Raw genomic sequence first — 11,152 nt, 5'->3', positions numbered from 1 at the left:
AACAGAGAATTGGAGATTGGGCATGGGGCCACAATGAAATGGCAGTTAATTCACTGGGAAGGGCCAGTTGCCCCAGGCAAATGCCAGGGACCTGGGCCACATGGAAAAATCCAAGGCTTTTCCTTTTTGGGGTCCAGATCTCAAAGATATGGTCTTTTCCTTTTAGGGGTTCAGATCCCATCCCTATCAGGTTTATTTCTCTGTGTCCATATGTCTCTCTCCCCACTCCTCGCCCCCAGTAAAATGTAAGTACTGTGGGGGCAGGGATAGTGTCTCTAAGACAAACACTAGCACACGGGAGGGCTTCTAGCACAGGTTCTCTCTTGATCTGGTCAGACAGGAAGAACTGAAGACAGCTTCAGAGGGGTTAATAATCTTACTCTATTCTAGTCTAGTGTTCTCACAAAAGGGCTGCTAATAATGGGAGCGCCAACTCCTACAGCATTCCCTAATCACCCCTCTCGCAGGAATCGTTGAGAAGGTGGGGGCAACTATGTCTTGATGGGATCAGGCACAGCTTGTGCACTCCCCTAAATCCCCCTCAAACCTCAATGGGGGCCAGTTGAGGCAAACACAGATTCCCCTCAAGCCTTGATGGGGGCCCACCAAAGCACACACAGCATTCCAGCTTATGCATTCATCCCTAAGGGTTCCCTACTCACTGACCAGTGCCCACCTGCTTTGTAGGGCAACAGACAAAGAGGGCATATTGCCAGCAATAGGCTCACAAGTTTACATCACCTCATCCTTATATCTCACTGTGCAGTTGCAGTGGATGCTTACAATTTAAGCACAAATTTGTCATTATATAATACTGCACAAGCATGGTGGAGATGTTTACAAGTCATGAGCCTGGGGAACAGAGATTGTTATAGCCATGGATCCTGGGAAACTAAACTCTAAGAAAGAATAACAAAAATCTACCTTACGCACACTAAAATCCACCTTCCATACAGTGTCTTTCTAGTCTTGTCTTTGGCTCCCCAGTGCCTTGCTCACAAGAGACATTTAATATGTGCTTTTTAAAAATGGATATTTACAATATTAAACATCTCCCTCTGCTGTGTGCAATGTGAATGAATAAAAGAAGCATTTATAAAGTGCTTGCTGTATGCTGTATTAAGTCTGCATAAGATTGTAAACTCCTTGAGGGCAGATTCTTTTTGACTCCCCAGACTTAGCACAGTGCCTAGAACATAGTAGGTACTTAATAAATGTTAATTGATTCATTGATTTGCGGAGACACCAATGTTGTTGCTGTTGTCCGATTGTATCCAACTCTTCATGACCCTATTTGGGGTTTTCTTGGCGGAGATACTGGAGGGGTTTGCAATTTCCTTCTCCAGATCATTTTACAGATGAGGAAACTGAGGCAAACAGGGTGAAGTGACTTGCCCAAGGTCCCACAGCTAGGACGTGTCTGAGGCCAGATTTGCACTCAGAAAGGTGAGTCTCCCTGATTCTGCCCTAGTACTCCATCTACTGAGACACCTAGCTGCTCCCCTGGAGCTAGTAGGTGCTTAATAAATGTTGATTGATTGATTTCTGGTGATACAAATAGAAGTAATCAGGACATGATGCAATCCTGCCCCCAAGGAGCTTACATTCTAAGAGAGGAGTGTTTTGGTAATATTCCTTGGTCTACCATTTTCAGAGCTAGAGGTGAAAAGCAGGGTTGGGGGCAGGGAGAGGAGCAAGGGTACAACAAGACCCCATAACATGAGAATAGCAGAGGCGGAGCTTGGCTTAGTGGGTTTGATTGAGGATTAGATGTGGTGAATTCATGCCAATCCTAAACCCAGAGTCCTAGGACAGGAGTGTGGAACAGTTCACAATCACCAGGCCCACTGATACTGATTTACCACTTACAAACTCTGCTCTGTAAAGGAAGCAGTGATTGCCTGAAGCAGAAAGGAACAGCTGTTGTACCTGAACCTACCCCTTCTACAGTATTTCTTTCCAAGGTTGTGGAAGAAGAGACTACAGTTTAGGGATTTCATTTCCACTCAGAAAAAAGGAGCAAGGGGAGTCCTCCAGACCCTGACTGCAGTGGAAATCCTAATTATGGGATATTTGCAAAGAAATCCAAGTAACTGTTACTTGTTTCTTGTCTTTTCAATATTAAAAAAAACTATATAATTATGTTCCTTCATAATCCTATGTATTTTATTTTATGCATTTAAAACCATGATACTGAGAAGGGACCAGACTGCCTTGGGGGTCCATGATACAAGAAAAAAAAAAGCTTAAAACCCCCTGCTAAAAATGGCTTTTAATTCTAAGTAAAATCAGCATCTTAGAGCCTGCATGTAGTAGTGTTTAGAGCACTGGGCTTGGAAGCCCTGGGGTCACATTCTACCTCAGATACTTAACCATTTGTTTGATCCTGGGCAGGTCACCATCTCTCCTTTCCTCATCTATAAAAAAAAATAAAATGAAAGGGTTGGACTTTGACCTCTGTGGTCTGTTTCAGCTCTCCATCTGCGATGCCATAATCCCATGTTATAATATTTGTAATATGCCTAACACCATGACTGGCACACAAGAGGTTCTTAATAAATGTCTGTTCTCCCTTCCTTCCCTATGAGCAAGGTTGATGGAACAGTTAAGATTCACAGGAGAGATTTATTACATAGTCTGATAAATATCATGTCCTGTTAGAAGCCTAATGCTTTCTGTGGGGCCTGGAAGATGAAGACAAACTAGAATAGTCCTTTATCATGCTAGGGCAGCTTGAAAAGAGCTTCTGATTTTTAACTGGGTTTCCTTAAGTCACCGAAAGCAAGTCCCTGAAACTGTTTAGAGGGAGACTGTTCTGAACTTTTATTCCACACAGATTAGGTGTGAATGAGTAAACAGCAATTCTGAATGGAGGAGATTGTGTGAAACAGGAGGGGAGAGTGAAGAGGGAGTTGATTAGTGTGTGTGGAAGAGACACAGGTGCCCTTTCAGCCTTACAAACAGCCCTGCATCTCCCATACGATCACACTCCTCCCTGGACATCAGCCATTAGAACTGTAATTAAGATGCAATCTTTATTACATCTGGCAATACTCAGCTTGGCTAGAGGAATCAGAGATCAGCAAGAAAGAGATATAAAGGAAGTTACTGATAGAGGCTCTTATGGATATCTATATGTTTAAACATGCTTTCGTTTTTAAAAAATTAAAGAAAAATCTCTCTCCCATAAGTTTACTCATTTTAAGGAAAAAAATAGAATATCTAGGATCAAGGTCAGGCATAGTTCCCAATGTAGAGATGGGGACTCTGAGAGGCAAAGCAGAGGATCAATCAATCAAAAAGCATTTATTTATTTATCTTGTCACGTGCTGTTCCAGAGGGCAGCTGGAGTGCCAGCCCTGGAGTGACCCTGGGCAAGTCACTTTACCCTGCTTGCCTCAGTTTCCTCATCTGTAGAATGAGCCGGAGAAGGAAATAACAAACCACTCCAGTAACCTTGCCAAGAAAACCCCAAATAGGGTCACAAAGAGTCAGAGCTGAACAATGTTGGCGTCATGACTTTGACTGACCTTAGCAGCTGTATGACCCTGGGCAAGTCACTGTATGTCTGTCTGCCTCAGTTTCCTCAGACACAGAATGGGGATAATAATGGCACCTACTTCACAGGGTTGTGAGGGTCAAATGAGATTTGCATTTTGCAGGCTTCGAAGAGTCACATAAATGCCGGCTATCCTTGTTATCAGGTAAATCTCAGACGATGATGGAAGAAGGTGGGGATTCCTATTCTTCCCCACCCTCAGAGCCAGACAGGCCATGAAGCCAAATGTCCAGGACCTCACAGGTCATGGCTGCTTCATTTCTCCCAGGAACAGGTAAAGATGACAAATGGGATGAGCCCGTTGAGTTTATTTCCCAAGCCCCACCTACCCAGGGGTACCCAACCTTGAAAACACTCCTTCCTCTGGGTCCCAGTAATAGCAGCAACACTAACTGCTATTTTGTGTATCACTGTAGGGTTTACTCTGCTCACAGTAATGCTGTTAGGTGAAGCAAGTATCATTCCCACTTGACAGATGAGTACCCAGGCTTAGGCGCCAACTCCGCTCACCACCCATGCGATCTTGAACAAATTCCTGTACTGTGGGCATCTATAAAAGAAGACAGTTCGGTCAGGTAATTTCTGAGGGCTTTCCCAGAAGTCCTGTGATCCTAAGGTCACAAAGCTAGCCAGTAGCACAGTACCACTCAAACCTCCAGTTTGGATGTCTACATGGAGGGGTCTGAGCCCTGCCCAGCCTCGCATCTCTCCTCTTGGCCTTTCTGAAAGAAACAGAGAGTCTTCAGAGGACTGCCTGGGGCAGCAAGGTCTTCTGCGGTCTCCAGCCACTGTGTCCGCAGGCTGGGGCTAGCCCCCCGCCTTAGTAAAAGTTCTGCCATAGAGCAATGACCCTTCTCAATGGCCAAGTGCAAAGGGGTCTTGCGGAGCCAACCGGCAGCATTGACCTCTGCTCCTTGGTCCAGGAGGTAGCTGGCAACCATAGTGTCTCCTCTCAAGGCTGCATGGTGCAGGGGCGTGAGATGTAGTCCATCTTGGGCATCCACCAGAGCTCCTCTCTCCACTAGTAGCTGGGCCACAGGAAGGTGGCCAGCAGCAGCTGTCCGGTGAAGGGGAGAGCGGCCATGTTGGTCTGGAAGGTTCCCATCGGCACCATGGTTCAAGAGCAGCTTTACAACCTAGGAATAGGAAGGAGACTGGGTGGCATTTGTTGAAAAGTACAGAGGGGTGGGGATGGGGGTGAGGGCTAGTCTTTCTGAAGTCCACTTCATCTTGTTGAATTCCAGGGAGACCACACAGCAGCCTCATCTTTCTCAAGAGCCACTGGCCCAATATCTTTTCAGATCTACCTGCTCCTTAAAGCCACTCCCACAAAAATGACAATCAAAATGAGAACTTTGTAGAGAACTATTCCTTCCAGGCCTGAAGTAGAGAACGGAGATGAGACCAGGGTGCAAACTATGACTCACTGTTGACCATCTGTGTGACCTTGGACAAGTCTCTGGGCCTCAATCTCTAAGGTGCCTGCCTGCCGGCCCTAAATCCTGCATTCCTTTACAGATTCCTCCAGCCCACACAGCTTCCTCCTGCCTTTGGACACCTGATACCAATTACTCAGCCTTTAATCACATCCTGTCGGGTTTTGCCTCCCCTGTTTCACCTGACTCTCAACTTACCAAACTGGGACCTCTCCCAGGGCAGGGACTAGGTCACAGGGATTACAATGATGGTGACAGGGAGCTTGGTATTGATGGTTTATGTTCCTATAATACTTTAAGGTTTATAAATTTAATTCAAATTCACAAGGATTTATTAGGCACCTACTCCATGTATGGCCCTGTGCTAGATTCGAGGAAGGGTGGTACAAAGACAAAACAGTCCCTGCCCTCAAGAAGCTTATGTTCTACTAGGGGAAGGACTTCAGGCAACCACCCTAGAAGGTAGGTTGGACAAGTATTACCACTATTATAGAGATGAGAAAACTGATGAAAGAGACATACCCTCTGATGGCCCCTTGCCTTTCTAGCCTTATCTCCTATTCCACTGTTACACACACTCTTTGTGGGCCAACTGGATTCTGGTTGCCATCAAGTCTTGTACTCTCCTGCCTCCATGCCTTTGTTTGTACAATTCCCTCTGCCTGGTAGGCCATCTCTTCTCCTTCTCTTCTGACCTTTGCTGCTGAATTCCTATCTATCCTTTAAACTTCACCTCACGTACCTTCCAGTCCAGGAAGCCTTCCTTGGTAGCCTTGTCAGTAATGATTTTCACATAATACTTTGTTTCAAACCTTCCTATTCTCCTTATCAGTACCTTATAATGATCTGTTTGTATCTTCTTTCCTCCTCCCACCACCCTAAACTGTGGCAGGAGATGTCAACTTTGTATCTGCTTCCCTGCCTGGTACAGGAAATTCTTAATTAATGTTTATTGAATGATTTACCTAAAGTCACGTTGACAGGTCTGAGCCTTGAGGCTCTGGCCTCCTGTTTACATGAGTGTTCTCTTTCCATTATACTATGGGAACTCCCTCCTTTCCCTCCCCAGATATGAATAGCACAGGCGTAGGCACATAGAGGTGTGAAGGATAGCAAGGGGAAATAGAATCTGACCCTTTAACCTTGGGAGGTGGGTGAGGAAGTGGTGAGGAAGTCATTCTAGCGAAATCCTTAGGACCTTGAAATGTGAGGAGGTGTCCTGGTTACAGGCATCCTATACTGCCCTTGGGCCTGGAAGACCCTCTGTCTTCACTTTTACTTCCTCAAGCCTCAGCTCACATGTCCACTCCTACATGAAGCTTTGACTGGTACCCCCCTAGCTAGTGACTTCCTGGCTGAGATTTCCTTGTAGCCACTCATCTGAGTACATACTGTTTCCCCCAGCAGAATCTAACCTCTTTGGGGGGGCAGGGGCCAATTCATTTTTGTCTTTGAGTCTGGGAACATCTAACCCAGGGGGCTGGCACATGGTAGGTACTTAATAAGTGCTTCTTGATTGCCTGATTTCCACTGGACCTTAGGGCAGAGTGTCTAAGAGTTCAACAGAGCTCCTATTGCTCTCTCCTCCACTCACCTCCTAGGGAAAGGGCAAATAGGACAGCCCACCCAGCCCACAAGGTCATCTCCATTTATAGCATCAATGACCCTTAGAGAAGCCTCTTAATACTTCATTACCCCACCTCTGTTCTCACCCAGCTGGGTAAACTTTTAGCAAATAACTAATCGGACATATTCTCCCTGGCTGCAGTGTCCATGAGCTCCAGCTACACTTTCAAGACCCCCTGCATTCCTAAATCATTCCTCCTGTTCCCCTTGTCTCCACTGGCTCAGGGACCACTCCCCAACTACTACCCATCTCATGAACCTCTCCTTGGCATAAGATCATAGCATTCCTAGCTGGAAAGGCCTTTAGAGATGATCTATTCCAAACCCTTAATTTCTGGGAATGTTTAGAGGGGGAAGATGATTTAGCCGAAGTCACATGGGCAGTATCAGAGCCAAGGTTCAATGCTAGGTCTTCTGATTCTTAATCCAGGGCCCTTTGCTTTTGCTTTGCCACTCAAATACCTTTCCCAAGACTGTGACTCCAGAAAGCCAACTGAGATGGAAGGGGGAGAAAAGGATCAGCATCTCCTCTTTCCACCTCACTGCCTGATTTCTAGGGGGTACCACTGCCTTCTTATTATTGGCCCATGACTGGTTCAGTACTACCACTGGCTCATGACTACATAAAAGGGCCTCTAAGGGGCTCTTCTGGTCAGGAGAATTGGGCCCAAGGTGTCTTTTCCTTCCCCCACCAGAGAAAAGATCATGTCGGGGAGGCCCCACCTCCTGGTCCCCCAGGTCCGAGGCAATGGTGAGGGCTGTTGCCCCCGTGCTGTCTTGGGCATTGACATGTGCTCCCTGGATCAGAAGGAACCGTAGCGTCTCTCTTCTCCCAGTCTCCGCTGCCACATGCACAGGGCAGGGGCCTCCCGAACAGCTGATGTCCAGCGAGATGCCCTGACAGCTCAAAAGCTCTACCACAGAAAGCTGGTTCCCTGCAGCTGCCCAGTGCAGTGCCGTCCACCCATGAATGTCCTCGCTGGTAGCATCCAGGCCATGGGCAAGCAGTCGCTGGACCAACAGCGAGTGTCCCAGGGTGGCTGCCAAATGCAGCGATGTGAGGCCTCGTCGACTCCGGGCTGAAGCTGGTGCCCCTCGCTGCAGCAGCAGCTCAGCCACCTGGCTCTGCCCCTGCCAGACAGCCCAGTGCAGAGGAGTGACCATCTCCTCATCTGTTGCGTCCACTGCAGCCCCATGCTGGACCAGGAACCGGATAAGAGGGATGTGGCCACTCACCACTGCATGATGGAGCGGGGTCCGGCCCGCTGGATCCCTGGAGGGAGAATTGTAAGTAAGGTAGGGAACTATCCCCCAGACCCTTTGGGCCCTTCCCCTAAACCTGAGCCACAGGGAAGGATCTGAAGTCATAGGCCCTGCTTCTTACTCTTTCTCATTCATCCTTCCCCATCTGCCAGGATATATGTGGGTAGAGGTAGTGCATTTAGGGTGTGTGGGAATCTTGGAAAATGATTTGCCATCTCTGACCTCTGCAGGAGCAGGCCGATTTACCCCTAAATCTTAAACTTACCCTCATGTGATTCTCCTCCTAACCCCCAACCTCTCTCACCCTTCTTTCATTCAACTGCCCTTCCTTGCTTGCTTGCTTCCTTCCTTCCTCCCTTCTTTCTTTCCTTCCTCCCCTCCTTCTTCACTTCCTCCCTTCTTTCTTTCCTTCCTCCCCTCCTTCTTCACTTCCTTCCTTCTTTCTTTCCTCCCTTCCTTCTTCTCTTCCTTCCTCCATCCCTTTCTTCTTTCCTTCCTTCCTTCTTTCCTTCTTTCCTTTCTTCTTTCCTTCCTTCCTTCCTTCATTTCTTCCTTTCTTCCTTCCTTCTTTCCTTAATTCCTTTCTTCCTTCCTTCCCAGTCTCAGAACTGCAAGAGGTCTCAGAAACCATCTGTACCTCTTGTTTGTATAGGGCTCCCCTCTACAGCAAAATGTGTTCAGAGAATGTAGACTGATCCAGTTTGACTCGAGCATCTTGGGGAGTCATGGGAGATAGGTCTGGGGAAAGGGGGTGTGTCTCGAGCCCAAAGCCTACGAAGCCACATGCATGTTGAAGGCAGGGGCTGATGGACATTCCCTGAAGGCCACTCCCTGATGGACACACGATTATATGTGTGCAGATGGGTGGCCATGATGAAGGGGAAAGTGCTTTCAATCCATTTGTAAGCATTTATTAAATGCTGACTATGTACAGATACCGTGCTCAGTGCTGGGGAGATATAGATCCTGGGATGTTTGGTGTCACTTCATAACTGAACCAGGTACACTGGACATGGATTCCAGAGGCTACCTGGAGATCTAGTCCCAGCTCTGCCTCTTAAGACAGACTCCAAGATTGTCCACTGGGAAGTTTTGTCTGGCTAATTTTTAACCTCTCTATCCCCAGAGCTCTGAGGGAAGGGAGATATTTGCCCAGGGAGAACAAACTAATATCAGCCCAAAATAAATACAGTTGTTCAATGTGAACCAAAGAAAAGAAATGTATGCCATTTGTGGGGTTATATATGTAGGTATGTTTTTGAGGCAGTGTATGAACATACATAAGGTTATGTGTATGATATAGTAGGGAGGGGATTAATAGCTCACATTTCTAGAACGTCTCACCTGTATTTATCTCACTTGATGTAGCTGCTTAATGAGTGTTGGGTAAATGATAGATGACTCTTGGTAACAGCCTTGAATAGTAGGTAGGAGGGATATTAATACTGTCCAAATTTTGTAGATGACAGAACAGAGAGGTTGGGACTTGTCCAAGGTCGCAGATCAGGACTTGACATCTAGTGAGATTTCCTCTGCCCCTCTGGCTGCCTAGAGCCACTGTGTAACCCTGTGTGGGATATGATTCACCTTTGTGTGGTGTTGTATGCTGAGTGCGCATCATGTGGATAGGTGTGCTACATACCCCTCACAGAAAGTCAGACCCAAAGGGAAGCCTGAGCGGAAGACCTCCATGCTGGGGTGCTGGGGGTAGGACTCTGATGGGGCTGCTCACCTCTCATTGATGCAGGCCCCCTGCCTCAGCAACTGCTTCATGAGGCCCAGCTGGCCTCTCCATATGGCCTTGATCACTTGGCCTTGGCCCCAGCCCTTTGGGGCAGGAAGGAGGCTCAGAGGCTGCTCTTCCTCCTCCTCCTGGATCCTTTTATCCCCCATCTCTAGGTCCATCCAGTGCCTGCCCAGCTCAGACTCCAACTCTCGTCGCTCCTAGAATGAGGACATATGACAACTGAGGTTTTGACAGGAAGAAGAGTAGTATAAAGAATTCTATAGTCAGAGGTCACCATCTGACCCCAAACCCACCCAACAATCCATCCACAAGTACTGATTAAGGGCCCACTGTGTGCTGGGCACTGTGTTAGACACAGGATATGGGGACAAAGAAAGAAACCTCTAGGCTGATGCCCTTGTCTCCAGCCAGAAACTGACCCCAATCCATTCCCAGACTGGCTCCCTAAACTCATCACAGACTGGGCCTCAACTCCAGTCCCAGACTGAGCCCTAATCTTGGCTAAAGACTTGGTTTTGTCTCAGCCCAACATGGAGCTCTGACCCTGGTCTCACTCTGATCCCTAACCCTGACCCTAGGCTAGTCATCTCATCAGTGGAACTGGATAGAGAAGAGACCAGATGCAGTCCCCCACCCTTACCAATGGACAGAGTTTGAAGGAGTAGAAATGGAGCCCAAGGCCCACAGGGACTTAACTCTCCAAACTGGGGGAATGGGTGCGGTTCTGTTGTCCCAGCACTTTCCCCACTAAATCCCCCCAACTCGGGCTGTTTGCTGTCACCCTCCAAGGCTGTAGAACCCATAGCTGGGAGCTTCTCATCGCTGGTTGGTTTTCCCTCTCCATGAGCAGTCCCGAGTTGTTCCAGGCTAACTGGGGAGAGTCCTTCCTCCTGGTCCTGAGGTTCCCGGGCAGGGCTGAGATTCCCTGGAGGCCTGTGAAAAGTCACAGCTAGGGAGCTGAAGGCCAGGCCCAGAGCAGGCTGTAAGTAATAGGAGGGAGGCAAGCAGGGCCACTTGGGGCTGTAGATCTTGCAGTCTCCCTCCCCCCACCCCACCCCACCTTAGCACCCTGTTGTTTACCTGACAACGGGAGGGAGTCCCCCAGGGTGATCCTGACAACCAACTCTCCTGCTGGCTTGGGTTAGAACATACCAACAGACAGACCAGGCTCCTCCAGGAACAATTGCAGGAAGGGTGTTGTGGCAGTCACTGTGACAAGCAGAGACATGCTAGTCTGGCTTCTTATTTCCCCAGGGTACCCGCTCCTCCCCCTACTCCCCTAAGGAAAATTAAGCTTCACCCTTTGGGCCTAGCCGGCCTGGCCTGGCCTAGCTTGGCTTGGCCTCTTCTCCCCTTCTGCCTGAGCTTCCCAGTCCTCTGGGGGAGGGGGAAGGGACTTTTACCTTTGAAATAGCCCTACCCCCAGCTCAGGAGTCTCCAGACACAGCATCCAGCAACTCCTCTCCTACCACTATCAACACCATTCTAGGCTCCCTAGGGGGCTCTGCGTGATTTCCTGTT

General features: G+C 48.2%; 1 protein-coding gene across 1 annotated transcript; it reads right to left on the bottom strand.

Annotated features, from left to right (window-relative positions):
- Window positions 1–3,949: 3,949 nt before the first annotated feature.
- On the bottom strand, window positions 3,950–10,475 carry ANKRD65 (ankyrin repeat domain 65). Its single transcript, XM_036742599.1, has 4 exons — window positions 10,413–10,475; window positions 9,617–9,828; window positions 7,345–7,894; window positions 3,950–4,695 (listed from the first exon to the last, which is right to left on the bottom strand). Exons 1-4 carry the CDS (start codon window positions 10,473–10,475, stop codon window positions 4,228–4,230), a joined length of 1,293 nt encoding a protein of 430 aa, XP_036598494.1. The 3' UTR covers window positions 3,950–4,227.
- Window positions 10,476–11,152: the final 677 nt, after the last annotated feature.

This window comes from Trichosurus vulpecula, chromosome 2 (genome assembly GCF_011100635.1).
Source record: "Trichosurus vulpecula isolate mTriVul1 chromosome 2, mTriVul1.pri, whole genome shotgun sequence".
In the NCBI taxonomy this organism is placed as follows: domain Eukaryota; kingdom Metazoa; phylum Chordata; class Mammalia; order Diprotodontia; family Phalangeridae; genus Trichosurus; species Trichosurus vulpecula.
This window is presented reverse-complemented; position numbering and strand designations above follow the sequence as displayed.

Excerpts from the sequence above, each read along its gene's own strand:
- ANKRD65 (XM_036742599.1), bottom strand. The coding sequence starts at position 10,475 with ATGGAGAGGGAAAACCAACCAGCGATGAGAAGCTCCCAGCTATGGGTT. Across the intron at positions 9,829-10,412 it reads GGGTTCTACAGCCTTGGAGG|GAGCGACGAGAGTTGGAGTC; the intron begins GTGACAGCAAAC and ends TCCTCATTCTAG. Across the intron at positions 4,696-7,344 it reads CGGACCTGGGGGACCAGGAG|GTTGTAAAGCTGCTCTTGAA; the intron begins GTGGGGCCTCCC and ends TCCTATTCCTAG.